General features: G+C 50.0%; 1 protein-coding gene across 2 annotated transcripts in view; it reads left to right on the top strand.

The window, feature by feature from the left end:
- The window catches only part of CAPN5 (calpain 5), a 57,867-nt gene extending 52,842 nt beyond the window's left edge, over window positions 1–5,025 (top strand). For both annotated transcript variants that reach the window (XM_075491233.1, XM_075491232.1), the window contains 2 exons: window positions 1,196–1,332; window positions 1,669–5,025. In XM_075491233.1, the coding sequence (XP_075347348.1) occupies window positions 1,196–1,332; window positions 1,669–1,851 (320 nt within the window). In that variant the 3' untranslated portion in view covers window positions 1,852–5,025. The remainder of the gene's footprint in view (window positions 1–1,195; window positions 1,333–1,668) is intronic.
- Window positions 5,026–18,244: the final 13,219 nt, after the last annotated feature.

Below are 18,244 nucleotides of genomic sequence, written 5' to 3'. Positions count from 1 at the left end.
TAATGAGGGACTCTTTCCCTCTCCTGGAAGCTCAGGTACTGTCCAGCTGTGGGCTGGTAGTCTCTGAACTTAGTAACTTTACTCTCCATCATTGTGGCCTGCTTGTTCCCCAGGACTGTCTTGTTCCAGCTGGGATATTGCGATAACCTTCCTTTCCCACTGACCTGTTACACATCCCTTCATGGACCTCTTCTCTGGCTTCCCACTTACTTACCCATTTTGTCTGCTTTCATCTCCTCCGGTTCCCACTCATTTCCCCTGGTTGCCCCCCAGTGCCCAATCTTTCTCTTCCCCATGTCTCTCACTGCCACCAATGATCCTTTTTGACATTTTGATCTTCTCCCTGAATTCTTGCCCAAAGCAAATACTCCAAGAACCATCTTCACCTTTTTAAAAGCCTTTTAAATATATTTCCATCCTAAGGCTCCCCATTCATTGGTTGCTCACCAAACCTTCCCAGTGCCCAAGGGGTCTCATTTTTGGATCTCTTAAATTAGCACATCTTGACACTTAATTTTGCCTCAGCATTGTGCCATCTCTCATCACCTTGACCACCCAGCATTTTTCTTACCCCAGCGTTAGTCGTTATACTGACAGCCCCTGCAGCATTTGAGTTTCACTCAGTCTGGGAGGAATTTAAGATGTGCGAATGATTTGTGCATAGGGCTGAAAAGCACAGTCCTTGCTGATGTAGCTAGTTACCACCTTAAAGTAAAACCAAGGTTAGCCTGGTTGGGAGGTATACGAGCTGCAGTGGAAGCAAGTGGGGTTTTGCAGCTTGAAGGCTCTTGCTGTTCCTTTCGGTTTCCTTGTGCGAAACAAGCTCTGTGAGCCCAGTTCTCTCCTCCATGGCTTTATTTCTGCCTGCCTTCAGCAGAGCAAATCCTGAAAGGGAGAGGTGAGCAGGTCAGTGTCTTCCATGAAAGATTTATCCCAAAGGCCAGGAGGATTTTGAGTGATGAAGGAGTGTTTATGTACAATATGTGGTCAAGAAAGAGGTGGCCACTGACAGGAGTAAGCCTGAGCCCATCAGCTGAGCTTCATGGACATCTTCTGGGGTGTGATGAAATCTTTGGCAGATATCCATCTCCTCTGGTGGGGTATGGAGAAAAACTGCTGCATGACCCCCCTGGAAAAGGGCTCTGAGGAATTACAGGCGTTACAACAAAGCAAAAATTCCCTTTTCTCTCCCCAGGAGCTGACCCTTATGTGATCATAAAGTGCGAAGGGCAAAAGGTTCGCTCTCCAGTGAAGAAGAACACACTGTCTCCAGAATTTGACGTGAAAGGTCTCTTCTACCGCAAGAAGCCAGGACAACCCATCATTGTTCAGGTACCCAGCAAGCAAGCAGTGAGCCCAGAGAGAGGGATGGAGACCCTCTCTCACTTGCACCCTCCCTCTCTTCACACTCTCCACAGCGGGTCTGTTCCCCAAGGCTGATGATCATCAGTTCATGCAGCTCAACCTCTCATCAAGGCTGAGCTTCCGTGATATCTGGTGACTGCATGTCCTTCACCCCTCTCAGTTACAGAGTGAGCCCCCCACACCTTGACCATCTCCACAGCTCTAGCTCAGAGCAGGTCCCCAATAACCCCTTCTCCTCTCCGGTCAGTGAAGGTTGACTGCATCCCTCAAGGAGCTGCCCTCATGTCTGTTTTATTTCCCCAGATCTGGAACCACAACTTAATAAGCGACGAGTTCTTGGGCCAAGTGGTTCTCACGGGGGATCCCAGCGACCGGCAGTCAGTGCACACGCTGCACCTCCAGGACAAGGGGAACAGGAGATCAAACGATCTCTCTGGAACCATCGCTGTGAGGCTGCTCAGCAGTAACATCCTCACCAACGTCTAAGTACTCAAGGACTCTTCTTCTGGTGCCACAAATGTATATATAAACATGCACACATACATACATATATATATATATACACACACACACACAGAGTCTATCTACCGTCTGCAAAGTGTATATGAACTATGCATGCATTCCACTCAAAGGAGCCAATCTTGTGTTTTCAGTGTTAAAAAATGGTGCCTTTTTGGGGAACCGCAACAATACTTCTGCTGGCGTCCTCTGCAGCCCCCATCGCTGCCATGTGCCCTGTGGGATCGCTGCGAGCACGCTGTGTGTCCTGACAGCCAGAGCACGATGCCCTGATGCTGTTTGTTTACACAGGCTGGCACGCATATGCCACCACGCACACGTGTGGCCACCGCGGTCCCACCAGCTGCTTCAATGCATCTTTGATGTGTCTGCTTGGTTTTAGAGTAGTGTGCATGGAGTCGTCTCCCGTGAAACTGCCATTTAATTGCTTCTCCGTGGAGGCACCTCAGCAAAGGAGAAGTGGAAAAATAGATTGGGGCCTTTTGGATGTTTTCTGGGTATGGGTTTGCATACTGCAACTGGAAGGAAAATGCACTAAGGCAGTCCCAAATCCCAAATGCCAAATCCACAGGGGCAACAAGACTAATGGCTCCATCATTTTAGGGACGAGCTGTCTCCTCCTGAGTCTTGTTCAACCCCATGCAACTCTGAAGGATACAAAGATGCCAACAACTGTGGTGGGACAACTGTTCTCTGGGGTCAAGTTTCTGAATCAGTCTGGACTCAACTCCTGCGTGTGCCTCTCGAACTGCCGTGGTGCCTGCTGTCTCCATGTCTTCATGCAGTCCCCATCCCAAGAGCTCACCCCAGTAGCTGGGGTGGGTTGTCTGCTAGGGCCATTCAGTTTTTAGATAAGAGGAGATCAGTTCCTCTGAAGCCCAAAGCATCAGGTCGAAGGGATGGGGAGCTTTGCTCAATGGGCACCATCTTTACTGCTGCATACAGTGCATTATTTCTCAGTGCCTCGCTTTCCCAAATTCTTTTGAAAAAAATAGTGGGATTTTAGCTTGTGCTAGAGGAGAGAAGAGGAGCACGGCTCCCAGTGCAGCCTGAAAATGCTGGGAATATTTAATTCGTACCAGTGTCCATCTCTCACCTTTCATTTCCAGTCTCCTGGCCTGGAGGATGAGTTGCACAGTGCTAGAGCCAGTCTCACAAGCACAATCCAAACACATCCTCGGGGCCATGTCTAGGGCCACGCTCTGCTCCTGTTTGCTATGAAGACTGGGTTTATCTTCCTCATTCCACTGGGTGGCAGAATCCGGCTTCTTATAAACCATCCCAAGCCCAGCAACAAACCCTTGTCTGGCCTTTCAGCAGCTGGTCAGGGCAGGTTTCAAAGCATGTTTTTTTCTCCTGTTGTTATGTTGGGTTTTTTTTTATTCATGTGCCTTTAAAAATGGTGCAAGCTAAGGGATTTTTCTGTCAGATTTTCTAACAAGCAAATCTTTTGCCGTCACCTGCATACAAGTGGAAATGAATACATATGATGTAATCCTGGTAAATTTTGGTCTGAGCAGAATCCTCTGCTTGCAGGGACAAGTGAACAGGAAAGCCTTTTGCTATAGCAAGCAGGGTTTCAGTTTGTCCTACTAAATGCCTATGTTTCTGCTGCAAGTCTGTGGTTTTTTAAAAAGTCCCTAAAGCCCTGCTAAGTCTGTAACGGGATAAGATGTTCCCCAAAGTCACATTAGCTGCCAGCTCAATTCTTGGTGCATCCAGAAGCATATGGTACAACTTCATCGATTTTTGTAGGCTGTTGTTCCCCTTTCCTCATCTTCAGAGTTTACCTCCTGTTGTTATGAATTGGGTTTTTGACCAAATTGCTTATTTTCTTAGGTCTTACTTTGCAGGACTTAGAGGCAAGCAGTGGCCCACAGGATGCTCTTTCCAGGTGCCAATTATTCCTGGCTTGTGCTGAGCACCCTCCAACTCCTGGTGCCATCATTGGGACCTGCGTTCAGCATCTTGCAGAATGGGCTCAAATGCTCCTAGTTTGGTAAAGTGACATTTTCACCCCAAGGTCAAAGCAAATCCTTGAATTTGGGCAGACTGATTCAGAGATCTTTTGATTTTATTCTGGTTTTGTTCATGGGACTCATCACTGAAAATAAATGGACGGAGCATTGTGGGGCTAGAAGGCATGATTTAGGTCTTAGGAGAAGATCTCATGGGCTCATGTTCAGAGTGGTATGTGAGAGGGACTGTGATGCCTAAAGATATCTCACCTGGCAGGGAGAAGAGCTATTTAGTTAAGGGAGAACATCACAGGAATATCATAGGAGCTTTGCACCATCGTCATCATCAGATGGGGGTAGGCAGCCTGCCTGCATTAGCCTCGTTTTCTCAGGAAATCAGGCTACTGATAGCTTCAATAAATAAGAGCCATTTGACCAGGAGTGCCCTGACTTGTGCCAAACCGCGCCGTGATCCCCAAGGAACGGTGCTGAAGCTTGCTGAGGAGTAGCGGTGCCCTGGTACCCATGGGCAGCCTCCTTCCTTCCTACAGAGAATCAAGCCATAAAGAGAGGAAAGGCAGCTTTTTAACAGCTTCTTCTTCAAAAAAAAAAAATCATCATACTATATCAGGACCAAAATGTCTTAATATCAGTAATATTTGTCCTTTTTTTTCTGAAAACTTTTGAAAAGTTAGAGCAGAAGCCTTCTTCCCCCTACATTGCCCATGGAATAACAAAAATTACCTTTGTTGCTTTTTTTTTTGGTCTTGTCTTGTTTGTAGAGCAGATGGGGGAGGGCAGTTATTGAAATGCCATTCCTAATGTTGATGCCTTTCCTCTTTGAATGAAGTAAACAGAAATATTCAGGGTTTTTTTTTGTCTGAGGGGAGGGCAGGTCTGATAAACACTTTCCAGTCCCCTCCAGGCCGTGTAGGACATGTCTCTGATTTATTTTCCATTTCTTTTGTTAATCATTTCAATGGTTGCAAGTAGCCTGCCATTACACTCTGTGAAATTCTTTTCTTTTTGACGTCTGCATGTTAAAACAGGCTATGACTTGTCTTCATCTCCAAAGGCACTGATGTGTCATGCTGCACAAGATCAGAGAGTGGTCCGAACAGAAAGGCAACGTTGTACAGCTGTAAACCTCCTATAAATAAATTGTGTATATTTTATTCAGACTCCCTGCCTTAAAACTGCTGTGTTCTTCCAGAATGCTTTTGATGGGCACAAGGTGGCTCTGCAGAGCCTCCAATCCTCCTCGAATGGAGGATTCACTAAACTCCATTCCAGTTATTTTCTCTGCGGACTTTGAGACTGAGGCAAGGCAATCTGCGTGAAGGTTTCACACAAGGTTACACTCACGTTCACTGGGAAAAGCCACGGAGGGGAAGGGTAACCTCCTCTGACTATAAAACCTTTGCATCCCATGCCTCAGAGTCACCACAATGCAGGGAACGTGGTTTTTTGAGCCTCACCTGACTTGGAAACAGCTCTGCAGATTGCTAAAAAAAATAAAAAATAAAAAATTATGGGCAAAGCAGCAGGAGGATGTGATTTTTGGATGGCTTTCCCTCAAAGAACAAACCTGCAGACTGCATGTTGGGAGCATTTGAAAAGCGAAAAGCCTGTCGCTGCCCATGGGCGTCTCCAGTCTTGCTGCTGTAACACAGCACCCCAAAGCGCTGGCCCTAGGGTCTTGCTCCCATCTCAGATTCCAGCCCCATCACCTGCCTGTGCTCGAGGTCTTTGCAGCATGGAGGAGCTGTGCCCTTCTGCAGCCCATCCTCAAGAGCCCATCCTGGAGCAGGCATCTGGAAAAAGCCTTTTTATTGTGGCATGGGGGCACTCGTCCAGATTGTCCTGCTCCTGGGATCATCCTCTGGGACTAAGTTTGTCACCAAACCCTAGACAGAGAAAGGAGCATCCTACTTCTCTGCCTCCATCACTGAAACAGCTTTCAAGGACCGTTCTTCAGGGAGGGGCCTCACAAACATCTCAACCTCACAAACATCTCAACCTCACAAACATCCTAATGGGATAAACATCTCCTGGAGGATGTCCTGAGCAGTAGACATGGCTGAAACCTATGGGGCTGTGATACTTGTTGCTGGATATAGCACAAGGGCTCTGGTGTAGACCAGGTGGCTTTACCGAGTGCTGCTTTGTGCACATTCAAGAAAAGGTCTATGCAAGCCTGGATAGGCCACAGATCATCCTGTAGGCATCAAGCTCATGCTTCCCCACCAGCATCCACATCTCAGTTTTGCTGGTACGGGGGCAGTGGGCTTGAAAGCGGAGGTTGCTTTGCAGCCCTGCCTGTCCCTGTGCTGGTGCTGCACACCGATGTGGGCTGGCAACATGAGCAGGGATGCTGGAATTGGTGTGGGACCCCAGCACATCAGTGTGGGGATGTGGGGAGCTTGTGCATGTTCAGAGACCAGCAGCAGGTAGTAGAGTGATGCACAGCTCCAGGCAGGGTCCAGCCCATGCTCCCCAAGGGTTCTGCAGCTTCTCCTCATCCCTCCAGCGCTGCCATCTGCCAGAGATTTCTGCTCACTAACATTAAACTAACTAAACCAACACTTCAGAGTTTCCTTTTGACTTGCAAGAGCATCTTCACGGAGGAAGAGACAACCTACCATGGTTGCAAGGTGACGCTGGAATATTTCTCCTTGGCATTGGGTCCCCTATAGCCTGCAGCTTCCCACCCTAACGCCCGTATATGTTCCCCCCCATATGGGTATGAGCCTCCTGCTGCTCAAAAGGACCAGGGATTACTGGCAGGAAGGGCTACAGAGGTGGCAGGGCTTTCAGCAAGGGGATGGGTTCATTGCCTGTCCCTCAGAGCTGCTCAGGTGCTACCACATCCTTGGCCAACGTCCCAGGTGTTAAATACCAAGGGATTAGCCCATGACCCGCAGCTGTGAGAGTCTGTGCTGAGCACTTGTCCAAAGGCTCCTTGTGCTCTACAAATCCCACCTCCAGACCCAGTGGTGCAGGCAGAGGAGCATGTCCAGCCCCGTGTCCCTGACAGAGCCTCCCTTGCTGCCTTCCCGCACACCCATGGGACATGCTGGGCACAAGAAAAGGCTGCCCGAGGCTGGACTCTTTCCAGGCGCATCAGATGTGGTCCAGAGCGAAGCAATTCCTAGGCACAGCCAGTATCTGCCCTCGCATTCACACAAACCACATTGGCACAGTGAGTAGGGCTTGAGTGAAACCAGGCATGGGCCCAGGTGGTCATAAATCATCTCTCTTGAGCTTAAAGTCAACTAAGTCTATTCATAGCTGGTTCCCACGAGAGGGCTGGGCAGCAGCGGGGAGTTTCGAAGAGGTGGGGAAGGGACAGGGTGGCTGCGTTGTGATTTCTGCCACATTTTGAGCAGAGTTCCTGGTGTGGCTTTGGAGGAAGGAGGGTCCCTCTTATTGCTCCTTACTTCTGCATTATCACCAAAAAAATTCAGCTGTCTCGGTCCACAGGAGGGGTTCAGGTCCCCTTGTTCCAAAGTGGAGCTTAGAAACACCTTGTGTGATAAAACTGCAAATAAAAAGGCTGGTTTTGCACCATTCACTAGCTAAAAATGCCATGCTTTATACCTAAGGAAGAAACCTCGGTGATGTTTCATAGCACAGTTAAAAGCCAACCCCACCCTTCTCCGCAGGAAGGGGAAAAGACACTAGCCCAGATTTGGGCAGGGAGTCACCAGGTCAGAGTTAAGCTTCTAGGCAAAACCTCAGCTCTGGGTTTCCTGGTCCTCAAGCGTTTCTCTCCCCCATTTGCCACGTTTACAAGCGTAGGCTGGTGCATTCAAACCAGAATGCCTGTCAGCTCCTGGCCCCATCCCACGGGACCACAATATGGACACGCTGCGACCCTCTTTGCATGGGGCAGAGGGATCCTCTCAGCCATCCCTTTGCCCAAGAAGCCATCAGGGCTCTGCACAACGAGGATCTGAAAATGCAGCTTACTTGGTAGCAGGGCTCTTCGTGGGTACCACGGTCTGGGGCAGACCCCCGGGATGCAGGAGGATGCGTCTTTGGGGTGTGGGGATGCTTGGGGAGCGCGGCGTTTGCACACACCCCCCCACACCCACACCCACACCCCCCCACAGCAGGGGCTGGCTGTATCCCGGCTCCTCCCCCGCTAAGAGGCTCAGCGGCGGGCAGGGCAGCCGCTGCCCTCGCTCGGTGCCGGAGGCAGCGCGGCTCCGCGCCGGGCACCAGCGCCCCTTCCCCGGCCCCGGCCCCGGCCCCGGCCCCGGCCATGCCCCGCTAAGGTAAGGCGGAGGGAGGTGGCAGGCGGCACCCGGGAGGGACCAGGCTGAGGGCTGGGGATGCTCCGGATGGGGTGCAATGGGGGTGCAGTGGGGGGCGATAATGGGGTGCGGCCGTTGCAATGGGGCGGGGTGAGGTGCAATGGGGCGGGATGGACCGGGGGTACCCCCGCCGGGTCTGCATGGCAGCGAGCCTGCTCCAGCGCCCGGATCAAACCTGAGGAAGGGGCTGGGCTCGATGGGAGCGACATGACCGCAGTCAGAAATGCCCAGCAGCCCCGAGCCAGCTCGGCTCCTGCAGCAGGGATTAGTGCCTCGGTAATTTCTAGCTGCTGCTTAATTTAGCTTGGGTCACCTAGCAGTGAGCTGGGGTGTGGGGTGGTGGTCGTTTCCCTCCTGTGCTGCGGTATGCAGCCCCCCACCCCTTTGCTCCACAGCCTTTTCATATTCCGGGATATGTCTGGAAGTGCTTAGGGATGGGGAGAGGCTGTTGGGGAGGCGTCTGTTCCATGGTCCTGCTGGCGGTGGGACAAGACCTCAGGTATGTCCCCAACCCCATCGGTCCTGGGAAGACCTCACCCTCTCCCTGCTCTGATCCAGCTCCAAACGCACCACCCAGGCCGTGAAAGCACAACCTGCTCTCAGGCAGCTGGTGCGGCTCTTCAGAGAGCAGCAGGAGTTTCCCCTGGTTGCAGCATAGCACGGCTTATGTCCAGGCTGTGTTTTGGTGATGTGTCCCCTGGGTCACACCGGTGCTGATAAGCAATGCCCAGGAGCTTCCCAGGCTGTTTAAATTATTAGGACCATCCCTGGGCAGGGACTGAGAACCAGCATGGGACAGGCAATTCCCACAAAGCAGCTTGCGTTTTGCTGCCTGGTTTGGGAGTACAATGTTACGTGCATGGGCTGCGCTGGATCAGCTGAGCACTGTACCAAAGAACACTCCCAGGCTTTCCTAGGATGGTTACAGTCATGATATCCTAACGAAGGTGGAACTGGCATCTCTTGGTGTCTCTGGGAAGACTGGGGTGTATAGTGGAGGACCTGTCTTGTAGGCAACATGGAAGGAGAGTTCGAAAGACAACAGGCCAGTGGGTCTAAGATTGCCTGGTTGTCCCAGGCTGCTAATCCCCCCCCTGCAGAAGGAGCTGGCAGGAGCTGGAGGTGGTCTTCCCACAGTCCCAGGCTGTTGTGTTGGTGTGAGAGTGTTTCTCTCCATAGTCTGGGCAAAAGGATGTCCAGGAACCAACCCTATGAGGTTAACCTGTGCTTTGTATCAAGATGTCGAGGACATGGCTTGTGTTGCAAGCGGACTCCTCTCCCCTCCTCCTCCGCTATATGATGCTACAGGTCTTATCTCTCTTCCCATGAGGTGAGGGATCGCAAGGTCCCCACAGTGGTGGTGTGAAGGTATGGGATGGTTTTGCAGCTTTGGACTGAGCTTTGCCAAAGCTTCAGACAAAACCTGCATCCCTCTGAGACCCTGTGCAAGTCTCCCCCCTACCCTGTGTCTAAACTGTCCCAGGGACAGCAGAAGAGGGACAAACAAGGGCAAAAACCAGGACAGCACTTCCCTCCTGTTGGTTGACAGTCAAAATTGTTTTCACCTGTGGCTTTGCAGTCTCTGAGCTTTGCCAATTCCCAAACATGTTTGTCTAAATCGTGTTTAAGTCGTGGTGATGGGCTGGCAACAAACTTTCTTTTCTGCCTGACCTCATTGAAAGCTTTGTGCTTCTGTAATACCAACATGTAGGACCAAAGTCTCTTCTTGGGTTTTTTGGGGTGAGACTGGAGTAACTTCACGAAGTTACAGTATCTCCTCGCTAACACCCACATTTATGAGATCTGAATCTGGCTGAGGGATGAACCTCTTTTCCAAGGCAATATTTTTTCTAACTCATTTCCCCTCCTCAGAGCAGTTGATTCATCTCGCTCACTATTAAGTTTCCACGGACCGGGGGCTTCTGTACAGTGTTTCTGTCTTATGCTTGCTAACTTGTGACTTCGCAATCCTTGGGTTGCCATGGAAAGGATTATGCTGTGATTAATGAAGGCATTGTCAGCTCGTAGTTTTTTTTCAAAGCCTTTCCTGGAGCTGCAGAGAACAGCTTCCAAGCCCGGCAGAAAGGGGCTGACGGGAGAGGCGGCTTCAGACACTCTCAGTCCTGGGAACATTTTTGGTTGTCCGCACCAACGTCATGCTGTCAGGTAGCAGTTGCTGCCTCCACTCGCTGCCAGCTCAGCTCTGCCAGTCCCTTTTGAGGGCGAGAGGAGAAATGGGGACTTCTGTTGTTCTCTTGGGGCAGAGCCAGGGTTTTCTTGCTCCCGAAGCAGAGTGGGACGAGTGTCACTGTACCAAGGGGCTGGCAGGATGTGGAGACAGCGTGTAAGGGAGCTTTGCACCGTGAACTGCTCCTCCCTGCTAGGCAACGTGCAAGGAGAGCCTGATATGGGATGAGCCGGTGTGTTTGTGACTGTCTGGTCCCCCAGCCAAGCTGCTACATAGAGCCAGAAAGCTTCTCAGGATAGGACTGCCCCAGCAGTGTCCATGCTTAGGCTGTCCATCCATCCCCAGGTAGCACCCCCAAACCCCACTGCACCCAGAGCTGTGCACAGAGTCCCTGCTCTGAAAAGCTCTTGCAGTCAGGGTACTGGGAGAGAGCAGAGTGCAGTTGTTCCCACTTCACAAGAGGAGTGCAATGTGTGGAAATCCAATGAAAAACAGGCATCTGAAGTAAATTAAGTACCTAATAAATATAAAAAAGTTCAAAAGCCAAAGCCAAAAATCTCTGGGGACCCCTTCATTTCTCAGGACCGTTGGCTGAGTCCTCCCCAGACCTGCCCAGCCTGAGCAGCTAGGTACCACCTCCCACCTCAGCCCAGCTGGGATCTGAAAACTGAGTGCTTGATCCCATTAGCAGTCTCAGAGCAACTGCAGGAAAGCATTGAGCTCTTCTTGGACCTCAGTCCTAGCAAGTTCCTTTCACAGCATGTTGGTTCAGCTGCTGCCATCCCCTTTCCTGCATTTAACCTGGTGTAATAACCCAGTGTTTGCCTGGGGCACAGGTGACCTGAATACAGTTGCCACATGCATGAAAGGAGTTAAAACTTACGCTTTAGGTTGATTATAGACTTACAGGCTGCCTTGGGTGGAGGTTTCCACTGCTGTTGTTGCTGCACAAGCAGCCTGGCCTCCAACTTTAAGATGTGTGGAGGAAGGAAGAATTGCAAGAGGACATGCCCGAGGTTATGCTGAGTGTTGGGAGAACCGAGCCTCTGTGAATCCTGGTCTTGTCCTCTCTTCCCGTCTGACACCGGCTTGTATGGTGGGAGCTGTGCTGGGAGGGGGCTTCACCCCAGGAGACAAAGCCACTCACTGCAGCAGTTCCTGACTTTGGCAATGGTAAGATAAATCTGGGATCATCACAGAGCTGGAGAGAGAGGATGGGCACAACGTGAGGGTTGGCAAAGGAGGATAAATAGAAAATGGCAGGTATCTACAATGCCTGGATGAAGGCGGCGGTCAACAGCACCATGTAAATGTAAAGACTTTTAGGAATATTATGGTTTAGTCTCATAGTGCTTGCAGATTGCAGCTGTGAAATACCTTCCACCTGAGAGGGCTTTGCAAATACTGAGCAGGACACCGAGGCACAAGGAAAAGATGCTCTGAGCCCTACCTGGGCTGTGCTAGACTTGGGACCAGAACCCATCTCTTGGGACCAAGCCCTTGTGTGTTCCCCAGGGTACCTGTCATTGTCCAGAGAGCACATTTCACTCCGCTGTTGACTTACCTCATTTCAAGTAATCCAAAACAAAAAAGGCAAAACAGATGTCAGGAGAGGAATGAAAAGTGAAACAGCATTGCACCTTTGTGAGTCCCTGGCATGCCTGCAGCTGGACTCCTGTGTGCTGTTCTGGTCTCTCCATCCCAAAAACAAGGTAGGTCAACTGGGGAGGAATCAGGGAAAGGAAGGATAATATAATATAAAATAATATAAAAATTAGGAAGCATCAAATAAAGCTAACAGAGAGCAGGTTCAAAGCAAAAAATAGTTCACACGACCTGGCATCTGTGGTACTCCTTACTGCAGGACCCTGTAGATCCTAAAAGTATTGAAGGGTTAAAAAAAGCATTCCGACAAATTCGTTGATGAAAAGGCTCTCAAAGGCTATAAAATATATATATTAAAGACAAAAGCTTCCCTTCTTTGGCTCTAGAAGTTCTTGAGCTGCAAATTATTAGTGTCTGGGGGAGCATTACAGAGTAGTGCCACTAAATCTTCACCCTGCTTTTACACTGCTCCCTAGGCACCCTCTGTTGTTCACTGTCAGAGAAATACAATCGATGGGGAGCCCACAAGCCGGATCCAGCATGGGCTTTTTTATAGAGAGCTCATGCTTCCACTCATCAAGACTTGTTCATGCCCCGAGATCCTCCTTGAAATAATTCTTCTGAGATATTTGCCTTGCTGCACTTCTTAGTTGTCTTGGAGAAGATAAGGTGTCAGCCTCACCACTTTAGTAGCAGTGCCATGTATCGTGTGGGTCAAGGAGAATAAAGCCTGTTCTCTTCCTTTTTCATTGAAAATACTTTCATGCTGGCAAATACAGAGAGGAGCTTAATGGGATTTCTTACAGGTTCTGTATCAGATCTCTTGTAGGGAATTGCCACAAAGCTGGTGATCAGCTAGATCACTGCTAGAAAGGCCGGGGTTTGTGGGCAGTTTCCTGTGAATCCCAGAGCTGACCCATGCTGCTGTTAGGCTGAGGTTTGCTTTGCAAATCAGCAAGATGGTTTTCCATGTGCCCAGCGTGTGTTGGGGTGGGGGAGTTTAAATTCACGCCGACAGGAGAGGCTGGGAGAAGAAAATGCTTTGCCTCTTGGTGACACTGAGTTCCCAGTCTGGGCAAAGGTCCCACTGAGCTCAGGTGGGACCAAAGAGCTTCACAATAACAGTGGGGCTGAAAGGGAAGGGGGGGAGCACCCACAAACCATAACACCTCCTATCATCGGGGATAGGGTCCCCTTGCCTGGCAGAGGCTGTCGGAAGGACATGCAAACCTCCTGCATTAGGACAGAGGGGTACAGCAAGTGCGTGTTGTAGTGAGTTGGAAGGAGCCCTGCAAGCCTAGCTAGAGTGCATCAAACTTGTGCCTCCTGTGTCTGAGCCTTTGGGTGTTTTCCAGCATCAGTGGCGGTGGTTGCCATTACGTTGTGCTGCCCCAGCTATTTCTGTCCTGCTTCCTCTCATCCCTCAGCTTTGCTGGATCAGCGCCATCAAGGCCGGCAGATTTACCCTGGGCTGAGACGAACTCTAGAAACCACACGCACACTGGGTTTGTCTCTCCTACAGCCTGCAGAAGGTTTCGATCTGGAGAAATAAAGGGGGTGGTTATTTCATCTGTAACCTCTGTGCAAGAGCCTTCCTCAAGCCCATTGAGAAGCTGCACGCAGGGGGCTGTCAGAGTGAGCAAGATGATCCCTGCTTGCTCTTCAGCTCCTCTGCTCAGCTTCTTGGCTGCCTTTAATCCTGGTGGAACAACAGAGCCAGGACAACCTGGACTTCTGTGGTTTGTCTTTGGAAGTAAAGCCCAGGAAAAGGCCAGGCATAGCTGGCTTTATGCAGGGGTTTTTTGTATGATGGAGAGCTGCAAGGGCCCAGAGGGGTCTTTGGCACAGACATGAGAAAACATTGTATTGCTGGAACTACTGAAAGTCTCCATGAGCTGTCAACGGTGTTACCGATACACCTCCCAAACATGCCCCCATGCCGGGCTGGTGGTGCTACAGCATCCTTGATCCAAAAAAAAGGATGGACAAAACTCTCCAACAGTCCTTTAGGATTTCCTTTCATTTCTACAGGCTTTCAGAGCTACCAACTATCTCAGAGCACTTGGGGTGCCAAGCCACAGCCCACCCATGGGTCAGGATCCATAGCAGGAACTATTAGACCTTTCATGTAATTCAGTAAAGCGGTTCGCAGAGACTTATAAACAATTAATGAGCAGGTCAGCCCAATCTGCTGTCATGCCAGGGAGGTCTCAGAGCAGGTATACTGCAAGGACACCATCCCTTCCATGTAAGAAATTGCTCCTCTCCAGCACAATATGGGGGAAGCTTTGCCTGGTGATGCCACCAGGGCTTGTGGGTGATGGAGCAGGTCCTTGTCCCACGGTGAGGAGAGTTTCTGAGAGTGCAGCTGTGTTACTCCAGCAAGGCACTGAGATGCTGCTTTCTCCACTGCTAAATGTCATGCCTGCACCCAAAGCATCAGGGGAGAGACAAGAGAGCACCCAGTGATCTTGGCCAAATTGCTGTGAGAGCCATGTCAGCTTGGGATACCATGATGGGGCAAATCAGGACTGCTGTTCATTCAAGTTAATTGTACCAGTACAGATTAGGGTGGTGGGTAACAGAGGGTGAAAGCTGTTTGGGCAACCTTATTGCTCTCAGAAATAACCCTCTGGATCTCCCCCAGTGCCCTGTTATATCTGGTTTTTGCACACAGCAGACTACTGTTTGGAGTAGCAAACCAGGTCCTGTCCTCCCAGCGCTGAGCTCAGCAATCAGGGAAGATATTAAATAAAAAGGGCTGGAACAAAAGTCAAGCTTTTCAGGTGAGGCTGTGATGTTGAACTCAGCCCAGGGAGTGAGACTTGTCTCCAGAAAACACCCATTTCTTATGTGTAGCTGAGAGCAAATCACAAATAGCAACAGCCACCCCTTTCCTCGGAGGAATATCTCAAAATACTGCAAACATGGGTGGGAGCAGAGCAGCTTGTTAAAACTGGAATAAATTAAGTACCTGATTAAAGCTGACTTGCTCATCTAGTCTGATTTCCATAGGAAACAAGGTTTGCGTGGTCACACTGCCTGTCTCTTTAGATGTGTCACCTAATCATGGTAGTTTGTTAAGCAAGTTCACTCCAAATTTGACAGAGCTGTAGCAAGGAAATGAAGTTCCTAGGTGCTTCATAAAAATAAGCAGGCGGGCGTGGGAGAAAACTAGCACCCTGCAGCATGATGCCAGCTCCCCTCAGAGAGCCCAGGTAGGGTGAGACACTGTCCTGGATGCCCTACCTGCAGGAAAGGCTTCTTGGGGGGTCTATGACCTATTGACTGCCAAGAAATCTTATTGTTTGGAGTTTCATGTTTGTAAATGAGGCTTTTGTTAGCTCTGCTGCTTGCAGAGGGACTTCTATCATTATTTTTGGCTCTGCTCTTCACCAGGTGGAAACTTGGCATGGAGCAAAGTCAATTCACCTTCTGGAGCCTCCAGTTCTTTTGCCCATCCAGGCTGCTTGGGGATGCACTGACTTTTACTTCATGCCTGTGCAACACCTAACATATCATAGAATCACAGAATGGTTTGGGTTGGAAGGGACCTTAAAGATCACCTAGTTCCAACCCCCCTGCCATGGGCAGGGATACCTTCACTAGACCAGGTTGCTGAAAGCCCCATCTAGCCTGGCCTTGAACACTTCCAGGGATGGAGCCTCCCCAATTTCTCTGGGCAACCTGTTCCAGTGTCTCACCACCCTCACTGTAAAGAATTTCTTCCTAATATCTAATCTAAATCTGCCCTCTCATATGTACTTTAGTCTAACTCTGGTTTAGCAAAGACCTACAAGCATGACTTCAGCTCAGCCAGGTGATGCCCTTGAGAGCATGGAGCATCCCATGTGCTGAAGCACACCTAGCGACTCGATACACCACCGAAAGGTGAAGAGCAGGAGATGGAGCAGTAAACAGCCCCCGTGACTCAGTTGCCCCAGCTGCAAAATCAGTATAATATTTTGCATGTGCAGCCAATGAGTCAGGGACCGTCTGTCCCCCTCTCATCCGGGCTATTACAGAGCTGATGTCTCCCAGCACTGCCTCACGCTCCCCTGAGGGATGCGATGGTGATTGCACCAAAGGCACCCTGGAAGGGCAGAGCAGAGTCTCTACTTAATTTGTACAGTCCCTGTTCAAGCAAAACACCCTCTGGAGTCATCCGGAGGCTCAGCAGGATAAAACAGGGCTGGTATCTTCTGATTTGAACCCACTTAATCCTACTAGTCCCTGCATTTGGAGGTTGACCCCGGCCTCTCTGAAGGGCCGTCCTGAATTTCTCCAGGACCACGAGAGATAAGAGGATAGTGTCGGGGCAGGCAGAGGGAGGATTTCACCGAAAATCCCAGCAAAGGGGTTCCTGCTGAGAAAAAACCTCGCAGGATTATAACAGCTTGCAGAAGCCCTGCTCCAGCCAGCACTAATAGCACTGAAAGGAGAGAGATCGCACAGTCGAGGCCAGACCATTAGGGACCAGCAAGAGTAGAGAGTGAGACAGCCGCTTATTAGGACAATTTAAGGACAGAGAAGAGCAGGGGAGCTGCCTTTATTAAAGGCATTTTGATCTGGAGTCATAGGCACAGACTTGGGTGTCTGCAAGAGGCACATCGCACCTTCCTGGTTCTCCTGTGTGACCTTGGGGAAAGTCACGTCCTCCCTGCATGCCTCAGTTTCCCTCTGTGTGAAATGAGGATAGCATCATCCCCTCCTCCATAAATAGGCTGGGATTTGTGAGGGAATAACACAGCCTAATAGCTTGCTGGAGTGATTACTAAAATGGTGGCTGCAGTAAAAATTCTCTTTAACGAACCTTTCTATAGCAAAAAAAGCAGCAGTGGGTTAGTAATTAAGTTATTGGACTGAGATTAGTCCAGCGTTCAGATCTTACCTCTGCCATACGTTGGCTGGGTGGTGGCAGATCATCTAGAGACTGTTTGAAAAGGGAGCACTTCGTGGGACTTAGAAAGAGCCCGAGTACCTAAAGCCCTCTGAAACCACTTCAGGAACAAGGTCCAGTGTGCCACGGGAAAAATCACCTGACACCCCATAAATTGCATTTTGGGGTCCTGGTCCAAGCCTGCAATGGGTGCAGGGCTCCTTCTCCTGCCTTCTGTCTTGGAGCAAGGCCTGTGGTCTGGTAGATTCATGAGATAGAAAGCTTGGAGGGCCAAGGAGATGATCCAGTCCAATCTCCTTTACAACATGTCCCAGTTATTCCTAACTGGAGCCAGTAATATAGGATTGGCCAGAGTGTATATCTAGGGGATATATATATCATTCTATAAAGGGTATATATACATGTATACACACCTTCCCTTGGATCTTCATGATGCTGTTCTCAGGCTATAGATGCAGTCTTTGTAGCTGCCTGAGCAATACAACCAAAGGATTAAACCTGCATCTGAGCTAAGGGCTACTGGCTGTGGTTCAACTGCAGGGCTGGCAGAGCCCGGATGGCTGAGAAGGTCGCTGCCTCCTGAACCTGGCCCAAAACAGGACATGCCACACAGGAATCTCCTGCCAAATTCATGCATTCATTGTAAAACACATCAGCCTGAAGTCAACCACCGCATCTGTGTGTATACTTTGCTCTGTCAGTTGCAGGGGTTGAGCAGCCCATGAAGGAGCAGGTCCATGGTGACCCCACCAACACTTGTTGGTCTGCTCGGCCCCAGCTAGTTGGGGTTCCCTGAGCATGGGTGGGCAGGATCTGAGCTCTGATGTCGGCACAGTGATGTGCAGAGGTCCTGGTGTGCTCAAGACCAGCAAGGAGACTTCCAGTACAGCCCAGCAGTGTGCAGGACAGCCCTGCTCCAAGGAGGAGAGTCTTGAGAGCATGTTCATGTGCTAAATCACCCTCAATTTCAAATATAGACTTCATTTCTAATTTGTTCTTGTCGTGTGCCAGGCCCTATGTGTAGACCCTAGCAAGACTGGAAGTTCATCTATGGATAAAGACAAGATGAAAACAGATTGCAAACACTGTTTGGCCAACCTGCAAGTGCAGCATTTTGCCTAGATCAGCTCAGCCTGCTAGGTCTAGATTATGCTGAAATTACACCTGACCGCTTTGCAAAAGGATACTTTATTTGATTAATTATTGTGGCTGTTGAAAAATACTCAGTCGTCGGTAGAGGCTGGTGCACAAAGGGAAATTGCCCTTCTCGGGAGGCTGTGCTAAGCACTCTGCGGCGAGCTGGGATCGGATGCCACCGTAGTCCATTGTTCTGCTCTGGCTACCTGAAAGCACAGGGAAGGAGAAAAGGTCAGGTCTTTTGTTCAGCTTC

The sequence above is a fragment of the Mycteria americana genome, chromosome 1, assembly GCF_035582795.1.
Source record: "Mycteria americana isolate JAX WOST 10 ecotype Jacksonville Zoo and Gardens chromosome 1, USCA_MyAme_1.0, whole genome shotgun sequence".
Lineage (NCBI taxonomy): Eukaryota > Metazoa > Chordata > Aves > Ciconiiformes > Ciconiidae > Mycteria > Mycteria americana.
The sequence above is the reverse complement of the archived record's forward strand: the minus strand, read 5'-3'. Positions and strand labels throughout refer to the sequence as shown.